Genomic DNA, 17895 nt, shown 5'->3' with positions numbered 1-17895 from the left:
GCTGAGGGAATCTTGAGAACAGAAGAAAGGATGAACACATAAGTCAGGAGGATGAGCAAGAATGTACCCAGCAAACCGGACACTGACATGAGTGTTACAATGAATTCTGTGAAGTTACTGTCTGTGCAGGACAGCCTCAGAACTGCCCTCATATGGCAAAAGAAGTGTCTGATGAGGTTAGGTATGCAGAAAGACACCCTGAATATCAGTGATGTCTCAATTAGAGAAATGAAGAAACCTCCAATCCAGGCAGAGGCGACAAGTTGTCCACATGCAACATTGGTCATTAGAAGAGGATATCTGAGGGGGTTGCAGATGGCCAGAAATCGGTCATACCCCATCACTGTGAGAAGGATACAATGTGTTCCACCAAGGCCCAGGAAGAAACACATCTGCAAGCCACAGCCTGTGACTGAAATGTGGCTGTCCTTGTCTAACAGATCCAGCAGCATCTTGGGGATGATAGTCAGGGTATAGCAGGTCTCAGAGAAGGAGAGTGCACCGAGGAAGAAGTACATAGGAGTGTGGAGAGATCTATCCACCCAAGTCAAACTCATGATAGTCAGGTTGCCTGCAAGAGTGACCATATACAGGCAAAGGAAGACCACAAAGAGACAAGTCTGTACATGTGGGTAAACAGAGAAGCCTACAAGAATGAATTCCTTCAGGATTGTTTTGTTGACCATCATTGCTTGGGTTCCTGTAATGTAAAAGTACACATAAATGTTCAATACTTCTTATTCTTTCATATATTCAAATCAAATGCATTACATGAATACAACAGGTCATGAGATTACAACAAGTAATCAATTTTCCATGCAGTTTGGCAAAACTCAGCCATGTATGTAGAAGATGTGATTCCCTAGTTATGCATTTATTTACTCAATAATATCTTAATTATGACTTTTAAAATTTAATATTTGATATTTATTAGAGAATTGAAAATGATAAAAATATTTTCTTTACAAATCATAAAACAAAGTCAATGAAAATATTACATTATTTCAATGTTGAATGCTGTGTGTCTTATCACAATCAAATTCCTATTGGCCAGAGTCTTAGTATTTTGATAAAAATAGAGAGGTATTTATGTCTAAACAAATAATTTATAATCATCTGTCTCTTTTAAAATAGAACTTCTTATAGATTAAAATTGCTGCTCGCTATAAATGGAAAATGAATTTTATATTCTTTTTTATTAGATATTTTCTTTATTTACATCTTATACAATATATCGTTTTCCAGTTTCCCCTCTGAAAAAAGAGAAAAAATAAAATAAAATAAAAAACAAAAACAAAAACAAACCCCTGTTCCTTCCCCGCTTCCCTTACTCGCCACCCTACCCTCTCCTACTTTCTGGCTCTGGCATTCCCCTACATTGGGGCATAGAACCTTCATAGGGCCAAGAGCTTCTCCTCCCATTGATGACCAACTTGGCCATCCTCTACTATAAGTATGCTGCTGGAGCCATTAGTCCCACCATGTGTACTCTTTGGTTGGTGGTTTATTCCCTGGGAGCTCTGAGGGTACTAGTTAGTTCATATTGTTGTTCGTCCTAAGGGGCTGCAAACCCTTCAGCTCCTTGAGTTCTTTCTCTAGCTCCTTCATTGGGGACCCTGTACTCAGTCCAATAGATGGTTGTGAGCCTCTACTTCTATATTAGTCGGGTACTGTCAGAGCCTCACAGGAGATAGCTATATCAGGCTCTTGTCAGCCAGCAAGCACTTGCTGGCATCCACAATAGTGTCTGGATTTGATGATTGAATATGAGAGCTGACCAGGCAGTGGTGGTGCACCCTTTTAATCCCAGCACTTGGGAGGCAGAGGCAGGCAGATTTCTGAGTTTGAGACCAGCATTGTCTGTAGAGTGAGTTCCAGGACAGCTACTGCTACACAGAGAAACCCTGTCTTGAAAAACAACAACAACAAAACAAAACAAAACAAAACAAAAACAAAACAAAAAGTATATGGGAAGGATTCCCAGGTGGAGCAGTCTCTGGATTGTTCTTCCTTCAGTCTCTGCTCCTACTGTCAGTAGGACAAAACGACAACCAACAAATTATGAAAAGATCTTTACCAATCCTATATCTGGTAGAGGGCTAATATCCAATATATGCAAAGAACTCAAGAAATTAGACTCTACAGAACCAAATAACTCTATTAAAAAGTAGGGTACAGAGCTAAACAAAGAATTCTCAACTAAGGAATACTGAATGGCTGAGAAGCACCTGAAGAAATGTTCAGCATCCTTAGTCATCAGGGAAATGCAAATCAAAACAACCCTGAGATTCCACCTCACACCAGTCAGATTGGCTAGGATAAAACACTCAGCTGACAGCAGATGCTGGAGAGATTGTGGAGAAAGAGGAACACTCCTTCATTGCTGGTGGGATTGCAAGCAGGTACAACCACTCTGGAAATCAGTTTGGCGGTTCCTCCGGATTTGGACATAGTTTTACTGGAGGTCCCAGCTATACCACTCCTGGGCATATACCCAGAAGATGCTCCAACATGTAATAAGGACACATGTTCCACCATGTTCATTGCAGCCTTATTTATAATTGCCAGAAACTGGAAACAACCCAGATGTCCCTCAACAGAGGAATGGATACAGAAAATGTACATCTAATCAATGGAGTACTACTCAGCTATTAAAAACAATGAATTTATGAAATTCTTAGGGAAATGGATGGATCTGGAGAATATCATAATGAATGAGGTAACCAAGTCACAAAAGAGCACACATGGTATGCACTCTCTGATAAGTGGATATTAGCCCAGAAGATTGGAATACACAAAGTACAATCCAAAAATCACAAGAAACTGAAGAAGAAGGAAGACCAAAGTGTAGATACTTTGTTCCTTCTTAAAAGGGGGAACAAAATACTCATTGAAGGAGTTAATTGTGACTTATTATATCACCAGAAATTTCATTCATTCTGGTCTTACAAATATTGACTATCAATTAAAAACTTTAATGCTATGTATGAGTGATCTCTCTTGAGTTGTTGACCCACCAAAATGTTATCTCAATCCTACACACCTATGCCCCAAATACAAAGATACCCACATTCATGAAATTTTACTAAAGCTCAATTAAAACATTGATCACCACACATTAATACCTCACTCTCACCAATGCACAGATCACTGAAATCAAAACTAAACAGAGAAGCAATAAAATGTTTGTTTTGCATTAAAGGTTCTATAGATATCTATTAAATCAATTTGGTTTTTAACATCTGTTAGTTTCATTCTTAGGAGAGGGATATGTGAGTGGAAGGAACCTGCAGGATCAAGTTTGGTGAGAGAGAGGAGACAGGTCCATAGGGCCAGGTGAATGAATGGCAATCTGGAGCTGTTGTGGTTTGAGTTTGGGGGAGTATCTGGGAAATCCCAGAGACCTGGCATGAGTGAGGCTCTCAAGAATCAATGCAGGTGACCTTAGCCAAAATGCCCAACATTGATGACATAGAACCTGAAAAGGCCGCGTCTTATAGCTTGGCAGGACCCTCAGAAGAGGGATGAGGCATATCAAACCACTCACTAAACTTTCAACCTAAAATTTGTTCTGTCTAATAGAAATGCAGAAACAAAGATGGAGCAGTGACTAAGGAAATGGCCAACCAATAACCAGCCCAATTTGAATCGCATTTGATGTGCAAGCACCAATCCCTGACACTATTAAGGAAACTCTGTTATGCTTGCAGATAGGAGCCTAGCATAAGTGTCCCCTGAGAGCCTCTACTGAGCATTTGACTGAAACAGAAATAGATACCCACAGCTCTACATTGGATGGAGGTCAAAGACTTTTATGGAAGAGTTTGGGGAAGGAATGAAGGTCCAGAGATGGGAACTAAACAACAAGACAACAGAGTGAACTAACCTGCACCCTTGAGTGCTGTCAGAGACTGAACCACCAATCAAATAATATGCATGGTATGAAATGAAACCCCTACCATATAAGTAGTAGACGTAGAACTCAGTCTCCATGGCTTCTTTGTTTGGCTTCAGTAATAGAGGACGTGCCAGAGACTTGATGTGCCAGAGTAGGGGAATAGTTATATGGGAGGAGGCATCCTTCCTGAGGAGAAGGGGAGAGGGAATAGGGGAGGGACTGTGTAAGGGGAGACTTGGAGGACAGCATTTGGGAAGAGTTAATGAATTAACTAATTAAAAACAAGAAAATGCCCAACAGATTTGCTTATAGGCCAGTCTTATGAGGCATTTTTTTTAGTCAAGACTCTCTCATCCCAGACACTTGTAGATCTGTGTCAAGTTAACAAAAGCCAACAATAAAACTAAAAACCACAAAAATTGTCTAACGTAGCCATTCCTACATATTGTGTAGCGTTACATTTGTTAAATAAAGGCTGAAGCTTGACTTTCTAGAAATTTTAGGTCTAAGCTTGGATAATTACTTAAAATTTTTGGAGAAATCATCATTCCTACTTGAGAAAGACATTCAGTTCTTAAAACATTAAAAGAAACACACACACACACACACACACACATACACACACACACACACACACACACACACACACACACACACACACACACACCTTTGGATACTCTAAGGGGATAGGTGGATGGACATTAGAATGTCCCAGGATTCTTAGGATTCACAGGAGTTAGCAAGAGGTCCAAGACTAAAAAAGAAAGATTCTATATGTAAACTTAAAACAGGAGGCAACTGATATCATGCCTACTTTTAAATGCAAGTTTATCCCTCAAAGACAAATGTTGTGATGTCTCCATGTGAATTCTTCAGTAATTCTTCATCTACTTAATCTCATTTTCCCAACTTCCACAACATGATGCTTGCCTATATAATTAATATATTCAGCTTCCTATTAGGCAGAGCTGTTTTTCCTGTCTCACATGTCAACGTATTTGATAACTAGCATTTATGGAGTGTATATTTCCCCAAATTCTTTCAAATGTTTATCCATTTTTCACTTCACTGCATAAATATGAGGAGCATAAGACAGCTGTGATCCATTTAGGACAGCTGAGAATAACTTACTTTGAAAATAATTTTATCTAGGAAGTGTCATATTTGTAACTGGAATCACACTGTCTTCTCTCCATTCTTCCAACTCCCCTTTGTGTTCCCCTTCAAGAATGTGACCATGATCATTAGGCCTCCACTCCTCAAGGTGACTATTAAGGTGATACTTTAGGAAGTCAAGAAAATAGTTGAACAAGTGTCCTGTGAGATGGCAGACGATCATTAGATGAAGCTCAGAGAACTTTGTGGGAGAGTTGAAGGGAGGATTGAGGGACCCAAAGAGGACAGAGACTTCGCAGGAAGGCAAATGGAGTCAACTAACCTGGACCCTTGGAGGCTTCCAGAGACTGAATCACCAAACAAAGAGCAAGCTTGAGCTGGGACTAGCCCGCCACCCCCAATGCATATGTAGCAGATGTTCAGCTTGGTCTTCATCAGGTCCCCTGGCAACTGGAGCATGGGCTGTCCCTGACTCTCTTGCCTGTCTGCTCGCAGATCCTGTTCCCCTAACTGGGTCAACTTGTCTGGCTTCAGTGGGAGAGGATACACTTAGTCCTGCAGTGACTTGATGTGACAGTGGGGGGATACATAAGGGAGTCTACCTCTTCTCCGAGAAGAAGGGGAGGTAGAAATGGGGGTAGGAGGTGTGAGGGGAGACTCAGAAGGGGAAATGATATTGGAATGTAAGCTAAATAAATAAACAGAAAACAACAATAGAAACAAAAAACGAAGACAAGAATTCCCAATAAGTGTTGTACTGATAAGTTAAGGATCAGAAAGTGACTAATCTAGAAACAGGGGCTGTTTTGCTTTTTTCACTACTTTGAGTTTGAACATGTAGAATAACAGATTTTCCATAGTACTTAGATTTAGCTCAGGCTATATTAAGCTTCTTATGGAAACATCGGTTTTGCCATTGTCAGAAGAGGCATAGAAATATACTGTAAACATATGAACCATTCCAGAGAGAATGTCCAACCCTGTGGACTCCACCTTACAGCTTTCTTTCATTCTATTGTCCTCGTATACAAACATTTATCTATTTCCTTGATTCTTCTGTCTTCTTCCACCTGCTTAGATCATTCCTCATTCCTTGGCTTCCCTGTGCAGCATGCTGAAATTTTCCTAGCTTTGCCTTTCCACTTTTTTTTTTAGTCACCTTGCTTTCTTATCTTAGTCTATGTAAACACCCATTTCTCTGTTCTTTTGTCTAAGGATATGGTACTACGATTGATTTTTAGGAAACAAGGGCTTTCCTGTGAATTATTTATTATAAGCCTCATTAACACTGAATTCACTGTCATTCTTCCTGTAGTATTCAGGGATTTCATCCTATTCCTCCCAAGGAAAATTGAGTCGTAGTAGGACCCGTCCATTTTCCCCAAGACACAGTAACTAATTTCTTCTATCAGTAGATGAGACATTTCTTACACATTTATTCCATCTATCTTATACACCAACATTCTTATATTTTCACTTTATAGCAACTCAACAATAAATTCAATTCTGTGTATTCCTAAACCAAAAGTGTTAAATTAATTTATCAACAGTATAATAGAACACACTAACAAGAAGTTGGTTAAGTTCTGTGTCTTTAGAACAAACCCTGTGATTTCTCTATAATATATACAAGTAAATGTTAGATTTCATTCAACATGTACAACTTCCTTCTAATGCAAGCAGGGATGGGTATTGTTTGTAAGGCCGTCCTTACTTTGGAAGTATTTTGAGATGAAAACATAGGCATGATAGTGTGTACATATCTGTAGTCATAGCCCTAGGGAAAGTGATGCAGGAGGGTTGTGTGAGTTCAAAGACAGCCTAGGCTCAACAGTAAATTCCAGGATAGGATGGATAGAAGAAAGCACTACAGTGTGAAATCCTGTCTTCTTCTTTTTTTTTTTTTAAACTATGGCACGAGAGATTGCTCAGAGCTTATGAGCATTTGCTGTTCATCCACAGTTCCATTCCTGTTCCTATAATTCATGTCACAGTTTACAAATGCCTGTAACTATTGCTCCAGGGGATCTGATGCCGTCTGAATTCCTTGGGTAAGCCACATATCAGTGGCATAAACACACACACACACACACACACACACACACACACAAACACACAGAGACACAGACAGACAGACAGACACACACCATATAAATAAAATGAAAATAAAAGTAAATCTTAAAAATTAAAAAATAAGATTAAAAAATAGGTGAAAAGAAAAGAAGTACATTGGAATATTCTGCAATGTGAACAAGAACCAGTATATATTCATAACAGGCCTTTCCTTATCTGCTAATAGCTTTTGTGCTGGACTTTGCTGGATGAGTCATCCTATCACAGCTCGGCTTTCGTACTCTACCTCTACTCTAGCTGCAGAGTTAGGATGACGCTATTGGATCCCAGTTCATTTTCAACCCTCTCTAAAATTAATCAACTTATGCCCATTTTTATTTGTTTATCATTTTTTTAAACAAAAGAGCCATGCACTTCTTCAAACTTTAAAAAGAAATGATGAGTGAGTGAAGACAGTTCATTATTAACAAAAGAGAGCAGTCACAGGATTTGGAAATTTTCCTACCTTGTTGCTTCATTAGGTTACAAAGGATGTCACTGCTACTGGTAAATTCTGAGATGTATTCTGCATGAGTTTTGTAGAAGCATGTATTGCTCTTCACTCAAAATAAGAAAGGAGTCATAAAAATCACTGGTCTAAGGGTTCAGACTGTTACTTTTATTACTGATTTTTTTTAGCGACCATAAGAAAGTGACTAGACCTTTTGTATTTCAGTTTGTGGAATCAGCGAAGGTTTTCCTTGTTTGTGTAGATTTGATCTACCCATAGCTCAAGATTTGTGTGATATGAGATTAAGTAGGCTGGGGTCATAACTCACCAAACACTAAATGATAGAGGGCAGAGGCTTTTATTCTGCGATTGTGAGATATTGTGTGATTATTATTAAATGTTGAGGTTCTTCACCTCTTGAGGTTTGTGTGGTTCTGGTTAGGAGAACCTGGGAGATCCCTAATGTCTTCCATCAGAGAAAGAAGAAAACTTTTTTCTCAACTTTATAATTTGCTCTCATTAGTAATAGGGCTTTGTGTAACATGTGACCTTCAACACATTTCTGCAAATCCTAGGGGATTTGAGATGTAGAGAATTCATCATACCCATAAAAAAATTCTGCTGCTTGCTAAATTTTGTTTTGGCAGGAAGCCTAAATAAAGTTGAGAATACTAATGAGCATTTACTTCACTTTCATTGATGAGGATACTGCCTTAAACCAAACTTTTTGACAGGGCTTTAAAAACAGCTACAGAATGTAAGTCCTTGAAAGAACATTCAACATTAACATTTGTTAGTTACATGAAAATTTAACAGTATTACTCTACTAAATGACTATGGATGGCTAATGTAAATAAAAGTATATGTACACATTTTAATCATCTGTTTATCAGTTAAAAGTTATCTAGACTGTATCAATTTCCTGCTATTGTGAAGAGTAGCATAGCATGACTGAACTATCTCTGTTGCAGGATGTTGAGTTCTTAGGGAATTGGGTAAGTAGTCATGGAATATGGTCATACGTTAGATCTAGTTTTCACTTTTTCAGAATTCACACTGAATTCCAGGTTAGTGTCATAAACAGTAAATGGGGTGTTGACATTGCCTCGCATCCTCACCCGCACTGGTTGTCAGCTGTTTTCTTGCTCTTAGTCATTCTGACTTGAGCAAGATGAAATTGCCAAGTATTTTTAAGTTGAGTTTCCAAGACTGCTAAAGAAGCTAAACCCATTTAAATAAATATCTTAGCCATTTTTATTTCTTATTTTGAGAAATATTTTTTTTTCTTTCAGGTAAGTAGCCCTCCCCTTTAATCAAGTCTTTGTGTTTCGAGTTCTTTTTTATATTCTGAGTATTAATCCTTTTTTGGATGACCACTCTGTGGTCATTCTCTTCACTAAAATAGATAGTTTCCATTGCTATACAGAATGTTTGGGATCCCATTTGTATTCTGGCCTCCTTTTCTGAGCAAATTTGGTCCTATTCACAGGTTACCTTCTACTCCTGTACCTTGTAGGTATGGGCCATTTTTTCTTCTATCATTTCAATGTTCCGATACTACTTTGATATTTTTGATTCATTTGGAGTTGACTCTTGTGTTGGGTGATAGGCATGGGTCTAACTTCTTTATTCCACATGTGGACGTCCAGTTTTCTCGACACTATTTATTGATGATTCTGTTTTTTTTTTCCTACTGTGTATATTTTTATGCTCTTTTTCAAAACATACATGGCTGTAATTACATGTAATCACATTTAGGTCTTTTCCTGTCCCATCTCCACTTATCTTTCAAATTCACAACAGAGTGAACTAATCTGCACCCCTGAGAGCTTTCAGAGACTGAACCACCAATCAAAGAATATACATGGTATGAAATGAAGCCCCTACCATAAATGTTACATATGCATATATAAACATAGAAATATATAAATGCAACCTGCTAAGTTTCTTTTGTGTTGTTTGTGTGTACATGATTCTGAGGCAGCCCCAGTGGATACAGCTACAATCCAACTCTTGTTCCTAAAGCTTAGGGAAATTCACTGAAGTGGGAGGAGAAAGATTATAAGAGTCAGAAGACCAGAAAGTCTGTAGTGAGATTGTGTCTTCTAGAAATGAAAGAGAAGATATAACTATGGTACCTCAGTAACATGGTTGCCTAAAGAAGACCTGAACAATGACAACACTAACAGACATGCTCCCTCAGAAAGTGGAATCTCAGGGGCTCTATGAGCACACAAAAGACTTACAGAACTTATTAAGGACTTAAGTACTGAGAGAGAATTGTTCTTTTTGCCTGGGGCCAACAGACCTCTGAGGGTCTTCTTTCTGTGGGTGCTTCTTGAGGCAGCAGAGGGGGAAGAATAACAGTGGAGGGTAAGACTTTTGTCTTACGAGATATGTGGGTAAAACTTTTGTCTTATGAGTTATTTATGGTTGGTGTATAATTATTAGAAATTTACTTATCTAAGTCTAATTTACATTGCTACTGTAGCTGGCCTGCCTTCTGTGTTCCTCTGAGGCCAGAAACAGCAGTCTCTGGCACTAAGCACATCATCCTAAAACGTAAACGAATAAATAAAATAGCCTTTGTTCTATCTCAGCATTAACTGTCTAATTTTCAGCCTGCTAGTTGAAGTCACAGGAAGAAAAATAGAAACTCTGAAAGATGATTTTAATGTTTATTTCTAAGTTGTAAAACATTTCCTATGAAAGCCTGCTAAGAAGTCAGGGGAAAATGGAATGAATGAAAAATGGGAAAAGGGAAAATTTGCTCTCCTCTCTTTGTCCACAGCACATCTATCAGAATACATGATCACATAGTAAAAAGTTCACCACAAGTTTACATATAAATTAAAATCATAAATTGAATAAGAAGTTTATAACAGTGAATGATTTCATGCAGGTCCATTAGGAATAATTATTTAGCTAAACATTCATCACTTGTCATAGCTTTACAGATTCATTGAGAGTTTAAAAACCATAACTAAGTTATTATTAAAGTTTTGTATACATAAAACAAGTCAATATTTTTATCTTCTATTCTAGCACCTATAATAAATCATAGTTCCCATAGTTAATAGTTTTGCAACTTCTTGGGATGTGCTCTGAGTAATAGAATGTCTGGTTACTATCTAGAAGCAATTAACTAGTGACACATGGGAGACTAGCAGAGTTCTCATTGCAGTTTTGAGTATCAGAAAGGACTAAAAGCAGTCCTATTATAAAAGAGATTAATAAATACTGATGTAATTTTAGCAGTTCTTATAGGATCACCATAAAGAATTAAGAAGTCATCTATTTGTCTATGTAGCATCACTACAAGACAGTACGTCTTTGTAGATATGCAGAGATCTGTTCAAAAGGGTGGGCTAATACCTAGTGGTTGTTATTTATGTTTTAATAATAAAACAAAAAGCATATTAATAGCAGGAATCTCTCCTAAAATGATTTTTCTCATAGGTTTTGGCTATAGGAACAAATCTGTCATGGATTATTTAATCCAAAGCAGACCATCTCAGGAAGATTCCTGCTTGTTATTAGCGTGTCCTATGTTAGTTCCTGACATCTTTTATGTTATGTTCTTACTTGTTTTTTTTTTCTGGTAGAGTAATACTAGTGTTATGGTTTGTATATGCTCAACCCAGGGAGTGGCACTTTTAGAAGGTGTAGCCCTGTTGGAGTAAGTGTGGCCTTGTTAGAGTAGTTATGCCACTATGGGTATAGGCTTTAAGACCCTCAACCTAGCTTCCTGGAAGTCAGTATTCAGATAGCAGCCTTCAGATGAAGATCTAGAACTCTCAGCTCCTCCTGCACCATGCCTGCCTGGATGCTGTTATGTTCCCACTTTGATGATAATGGATCAAACCTCTGAAACTGTAAGCCATCCCCAATTAAATATTGTCCTTATAAGAGTTGCCTTCGTCATGTTGTCTCTTGACTTTAGTAAAATCCTAATTAAGACAACTAATGCTTGTAGGAGTTTGGAATTGATCTCACTGTTTCCACTTTGAATGTTTGGTAGAGTTTTATATAAAATCTGGACATGAACTTCTTTTCAAATTTAATTCGAAAGGGATCTTAATACTGTTTCCGATGAAAAGGAACATACTTGCTATTTTAAAACTTCTACAGTGTGGTGATTGGAATATGCTTGGCCCAGGGAGTAGCACTATTTGGAGGTGTGGCCTTGTTGGAGGAAGTGTGTCATTGTTGGGGTGGGCTTTCAGAGCTTCTTCCTGGCAGCTGGATGATACAAATCCTCTGTTTTCCTTTAGAACAAGATATTGAACTCTCAGCTCCTCCTGCACCATGCTTGCCTGGGTGCTGCCATGCTTCCACCTCTGAACCTTGCCTTGGTCATGTTGCCTTTTAATAGCAGTAAACACCTAAGAAATACAGTTTAAAGACAAGAGAGATTTTTAGCTATAGATGTGTCCCAAACATGCTACACTTAAACTAAGAGAGTTTAAGAAAGAAAAGAAAAAAAACTAAGGACCAATTTTAATTAATAATCTAGACTTTCCTGTCTGAGTTTTTAGTAAGATCTGTTACTATTCTTCTGTCTTGTTAATTGCACAATGTTTCTATTTTTATGCTGGAATTTAAAAAAATTGCACGTTATTTTCCTCTTGTTTCCTATGTTAAAGTTTACTTTGTTAAAGTTATTGTTGGAGTGCATTTTGGTCAAATATTTTCTTTATTCATCATTTTATCCATTTACATTTCAAATGATATTCCATTTCCCTGTAACCCATTCACGACGCCCCACCCCCCAATCCCATCCACCATCATCCCTCTCCCATTTGCCTCTATGAGGCTGCTCCTCCACCCACTTACCTACTTCTGCCTCTTGGCCAAATATCTTAATTTCACACATTACCTATTAACATTTGCTTTTCAATATTGTCACCACAGAGACTACAAAAATTTCCCTTAAATATGTTCAACTTTCCTCAGATCATAAGCTGTATAAATATTAATATCTGGTTTATTTACATGAAAGATGTTGAATAGTTTTCATGCCCCAAAGGTAGAACTCCTTGTGAGACAACAGTGTTATGTTATTGTTAAAAGATAGCAATGGTGGAGGGTATGATCAAAACACACTGTAATAAGCTGGAAATTCTAAAAGAATTAATAATAGTAACCATTGTGTGATGTCAATATTTTAGAAACTGTCTTTTGTATATATGTGTATGTGTATACTCACATTTTCACAAATACATGCTGGCTTTTCAATATGTATTTCCTGTTAGAAATAGATAAGTCCAACTTGGTATACTGCAAAGTTTCCAGAAATATTTAACATTTGTGCCCTTCGATACTAGAAACCTCTCTCAGCCCAGTGGTTCTACTGACGTTCTCCCTTCTGATCAATGCTTCCTTATGAGCCATACAGGATGCCCCAAAGTTGGCAGAATCTTCATATCAGGAAGTTTTTTCTTCTCATGGTAATTGAAAGAAGAGAAATTGGTTAATTTCCAGACCAAGCCTAGAAATGTCTAGGGCAGATTAGGTAAAAAACATATCAGTCTTGTACTTATGGATCTCACCTTTCCACAGAGGTCATGGAGCAAATGCTCTATTGACTCCTATGGGAAATTAAATAGTTTATTGGACCAGAAATAGCCCGACATTATTTTTTAAGGTAACTGTCTTTTTCATGATCTCTCTAAGAGCATTTTTTTTAATATCCTTATTTCTGAGGTTGAATATGATGGGACTGAGAAATGGGATAATCATAGTACATGACATTGCTATGAGCTATCATCTCCCCTGGAGGTTTCTGGCTTCGTATAAACAACAGATGCAAAACCAAAGTGGATGATGACCACAGTGAGGTGTCAGGCTCAGGTGGAAATCCTTTTTGCTTATCCTCAGCTGGAGGGATTTTTGAGGACACAAGAAAGGATGAAGACAAAAGTCAAGAGTCTGATCAAGAATGTACCCAACAAACCCGACACTGACATCAGCCAAGGAGATGATTGAGATAGTACTCACCAGATCCAACATGGATATTTGTGATACATTGGGTTCTGAGAAGTTACTGTCTATGCAGTACAGCAACTTCCTTCATATGGTACAAGAAGTGTCTGGTGAGGTTACATATGCAGAAAGACACCATGAATACTAGTGCAAGCTTTATAAAAAATAGATCAAGAAGCCTCCAACACAAGCAGAGGCCACAAGTTGCCTGCATGCAACATTGGTCATCAGAAGAAGATATCTGAAATTTCCTTAGCACCATTAATGAACATCAGGGAGGAAAGGTGAAGTAAGTCAGTGTTCAACCCTGCAGCACTTAGATTAGTTTATATTTCTTAAAATAAAATGTTAAATGCATATCTTTTGCTTCAAAGAAAACTATCAAATTAATAAAAATGACAAATTAAGACTGTAAAGTCAGATTTTCACTACTTCAAAACATGTTTAATACAACTCTAACCTCTATAAGAAAACCTAAATTGGAATGTTCTTCAAAAAAAAAAAAGAGGAGAGGATATGAGGGTGCGGTAGATGACCAGGAAGCAGTGATACCCCCTCAAGGTGAGAAAGATACAATGTGTTCCACCAAGGCCCAAGAAGAAACTTATCTGCAAGCCACAGCTTGTGACTGAAATGTGACTGTCCTTGTCCACCAGATTCACCAGCACCTTGGGAATGATAGGGTACTGCAGGTCTCAGAGAAAGATAATGCACTGAGGAAGAAGTAAATAAGAGTGTGGAGAGATCTGTCCACCCAAGTCAAACCCATGATGGCCAGGTTGCCTGCAAGAGTGATTGTATGTAGGCAAAAGAAGACCAAAAAGAGGAAGGTTTGTACATGTAGGTAAGCTGAGAAGCCTATGGGAATGAATTCCTTCAGGAGTGTGGGCTGATCATCATTGCCTGGGTTCTTCAAATGTGAAAAAAAAGAACAAATACATCTTCAATCTTTCTCATTCTTTAATATATTCAAATGAAATGAATGGTGTGAATACAATGGATTGTAAGATTACAACACACAATCAATTTTCTATTCAGTTTAGCAAAACTTAGCCAAGTATGTAGATGATTCAGTTTCCTAATTATGCATTCATTCATTTCTTCAGGAACTCATTACTAATGATCTGATTATGTCCAGAGGAATCATTCTGGCCTATTTAAAATATTTTGTTAGCTGGTAATTTAATATTGATGAAATATTCCAATTGGTATTCAGTTGAAAGAACTTCAGCTACATTAGCTAAGCTTCATTTGAATAAGACTCTCTACACTGAAATATACTGAGTGAGTTTTTAGCCAGAGGACATTTCTCAGTTGATAGCACATTTGCTGAACAAGCACAAGGAATATAGTTCAAAGTCTACCACCAAAATAGTAGCTGGGCAAGCCTGCATTCCAGCGTTGAAAATGCAGAGAAGGAATCACTGGGGCAATTGTCTACCTACGTTATTTAGAACTGGCAATATCTCACCTTAGCAGAGACTCTGCCTCAGTTAACAGACTAGAGAAGGATTGAGGAAGGCACTAAATGTCAGCTTTGGGCCTTCATGTGTGTGTATCTACTCATGTCTACTCATACATATATGTGAAAACTCATACTCACACATAAACATGAAAATCATAATATAAAATAAAAGAACATGCTGAAGGATAGAAGGACAGAGTTAGGTCTAATACAGACAGTCTTGAATAACAGATCTCCTGTAAATGTTTACAAAGTAAAGACAGAGACTGATTTATAAGTAATTTTAAGACTACACATGTACCATTGCCCACAACTGTTAGAGAAACCTGAAGCATTTTTCTTATTGAAGAAGACATCAAGATCCTAAATTATTAAAGAAATATTTTAAAACTTGCTTTGATTTCAATATTCTGAGAGGAGGGAAGTTATCTCATAATAGCTCAACCCTAATTGAGATTTATATACTTTTGCTGCTCCCTCATCAAGAATCTAGATGTATCACAGAAGAGGGGGCAGAAAGAATGCAAGAACTTAATGATGGGAAGAATGCTTTAAATTTCTGCACTATGGACATTGTATGGTGACCACATTCATGGTCTCACACTTGCACAAGATAAAGGCAGTCCAAATCCCAGCACATATAAAGCTGATGATAGCTAGCCCTGATTGCATTCTGAGTATCCATTGCCAGTAAGTAGTTTCTGGAAAAGGGAAAATTCCTTCTTTGTTGAATATTTAGCCACTAATATATTTTCCATGCTCCAGTGGGAATACTATGCAACATGAGAATTCTAACTAGATTTAGAGGACCATCAAGAAAGGAAGATGGGATAGAGTTTTGGGATCTATGGGTGGGAAGTTGGAATATAGACCTGGAGGATAGAAACAATTATACTCCATTGCATGCATATATGCAATTTCCAAAAGGTATTTTAAAATACCCCAGGATTCTCAGGGTTAGTAATGATAAGTTTATGTGGTGACATTGACACCTAATACAGGCATTCATGAGCTCATGCTCGTTTCTTGAATGCTCAGATCATCTTTAAGAAAGAGACAAAGGCTGCAAAACCACTGTGTCAATTCTTCAGTAGCTATGATCTATTTAATCTCATCTTCCCCTGACTCGCACAATATGATGCCTGTCTTTATAATTAATATATTCAATCTTCTATTATACAAAGCTATGTTTCCTGTCTCACAAGTCAACATATTTGACAAGTAGTATTTATGGAGTCTACATTTCCCCAAATTCTTGCAAATGTTTATTGATTTTTCACCTCAGTGCATAAATATGAGGAGCATAAGACAGCTGTGATCCATGTAGGACAGCTGAGATTAACTTATTTTGGAAATAATTATATCTAGGAAATGGCATATTTGTAACTGGAATCACACTGTTTTGTCTCTAACTTCCAATTTGTCCACTCCCCAGTGTTTTCCCTTTCAATAATGTGACTATGATAAATTATTTCTGTGTTTTTCAAGGTGATACTGCAGAAGAATTTAAGAAGGCAGGACTCCCCAGTAAGTATTGTCTGTACAAGTTAAGGAGCAGGAAAAAAAAATCTATAGACAATGTCTGTTTTACTTCTTCACTGTGAATTTTGAACAGGTATAGTAGCAGAATTTCCACAGTGCTTAGATTTAAATCAGACTAAATTAGCTTACAGCATAATCTGTTTTGTCATTGTCAGAAGAGGCAAAGAAAAATAATGTAAACATATAAGTGGTTCCAGAGATGATATAGGGCCCCATGGACTCTACCATTTATTTTTTTATTCTTCTGTCTTTTTACATGTGCGTCAGTCATCCTTTCCATGTCATGTATGAACAAGATTCTCTAATTTTTCTTTTTTCTCATTCATTTTCCATTTCTTATGTTGTTTCTGTATGTTTTCACCTGTGAATGATTATTTCTAAGTTAGAAAGTAGGTTTCTGTTCTCTGTGTGTGTGTGTATATATATATATATATATGTATATATTTATATGTGTGTATCACATATATTACATACATGTACATATAGTTTATATATATTATGTATATACTTTTATGTATATATTACAGAAGAATGTATGTAACAGAGGATGAACATAAGCCTCTTTAGTATCTGTGTATGTTGTAGGTTGTTGAAGTCTCAATATTTGTTTCCTCATTATTATACCATTTACCCCTTTTATCCTTTAGATCCTTAAAAGGCTCTCTGTTATCTCTCTCATTCAAACATTATACAGATGAGAGTCAGTAGAACACTATACACAGTACCCTAAAGTTCACTGACTCTTTATGTTGCAACTCTGTAAGGAAGTCATTTCTAGGTATTTAAAATAAGAAGATAAACTTACTTCATTGAATGAAGTAAAAAAAAAAAAAACAGTAGCAAAAAGGATGTTAAATTAGTCTTGGTATCTTTAGAGGAAATTCATGATTTTTCTATAACATATTATCAATGTATAAGTAAATTTCATATTTCATTAAACATGTATAGTCACCTCCAACACAACCATGATATGGCTGTTATTTTCAAAGTTGTCATTAACTTCCAGTGTGGGCCAGTGCCCTGAGCAGACCTTAGGCACAAACTCTGCAGCCAGCCCCTCAACACCCAGAGGAAGATCCACTCCCAGGTGCTCTAACACTCCCAAGATCGTAGGATCAGAGGTGAGGAGGACACATCTGACCCAACACTGGAAGTAATTGGGACCAGTGGGACCCAGGCACCAACTCCACCTGACCAGTGGCACCGGTACCTCCTGACCTGGGCCAGTGCCCTTGAGCAGACAAACTAAGCAGAGATGGTGAAACTAACAGAAGGGGAAAACTCATATCTAAGCGCCTCCAAAAAGAAACTGAAGAGAGCTTACAC

General features: G+C 37.5%; 1 protein-coding gene, 1 long non-coding RNA gene and 1 pseudogene across 2 annotated transcripts in view; 1 reads left to right on the top strand and 2 right to left on the bottom strand.

Annotated features, from left to right (window-relative positions):
- Nucleotides 1-728, bottom strand: part of LOC116096944 (olfactory receptor 10X1-like) — a 2420-nt gene extending 1692 nt beyond the window's left edge. Inside the window, exon 1 of the mRNA XM_031379299.1 lies at nucleotides 3-728. Coding sequence (XP_031235159.1) covers nucleotides 3-689 — 687 coding nt within the window. The 5' untranslated portion in view covers nucleotides 690-728. The remainder of the gene's footprint in view (nucleotides 1-2) is intronic.
- Nucleotides 729-13187: 12459 nt separating this feature from the next.
- On the bottom strand, nucleotides 13188-16013 carry LOC116096940 (annotated as a pseudogene).
- Nucleotides 16014-16514: 501 nt separating this feature from the next.
- The window catches only part of LOC116103859, a 48404-nt gene continuing 47023 nt past the window's right edge, over nucleotides 16515-17895 (top strand). The window contains exon 1 of the long non-coding RNA XR_004123599.1: nucleotides 16515-16554. This is a non-coding gene — a long non-coding RNA (uncharacterized LOC116103859). The remainder of the gene's footprint in view (nucleotides 16555-17895) is intronic.

Source organism: Mastomys coucha, unplaced genomic scaffold (assembly GCF_008632895.1).
Source record: "Mastomys coucha isolate ucsf_1 unplaced genomic scaffold, UCSF_Mcou_1 pScaffold1, whole genome shotgun sequence".
Taxonomy (NCBI): domain Eukaryota; kingdom Metazoa; phylum Chordata; class Mammalia; order Rodentia; family Muridae; genus Mastomys; species Mastomys coucha.
The sequence above is the reverse complement of the archived record's forward strand: the minus strand, read 5'-3'. Positions and strand labels throughout refer to the sequence as shown.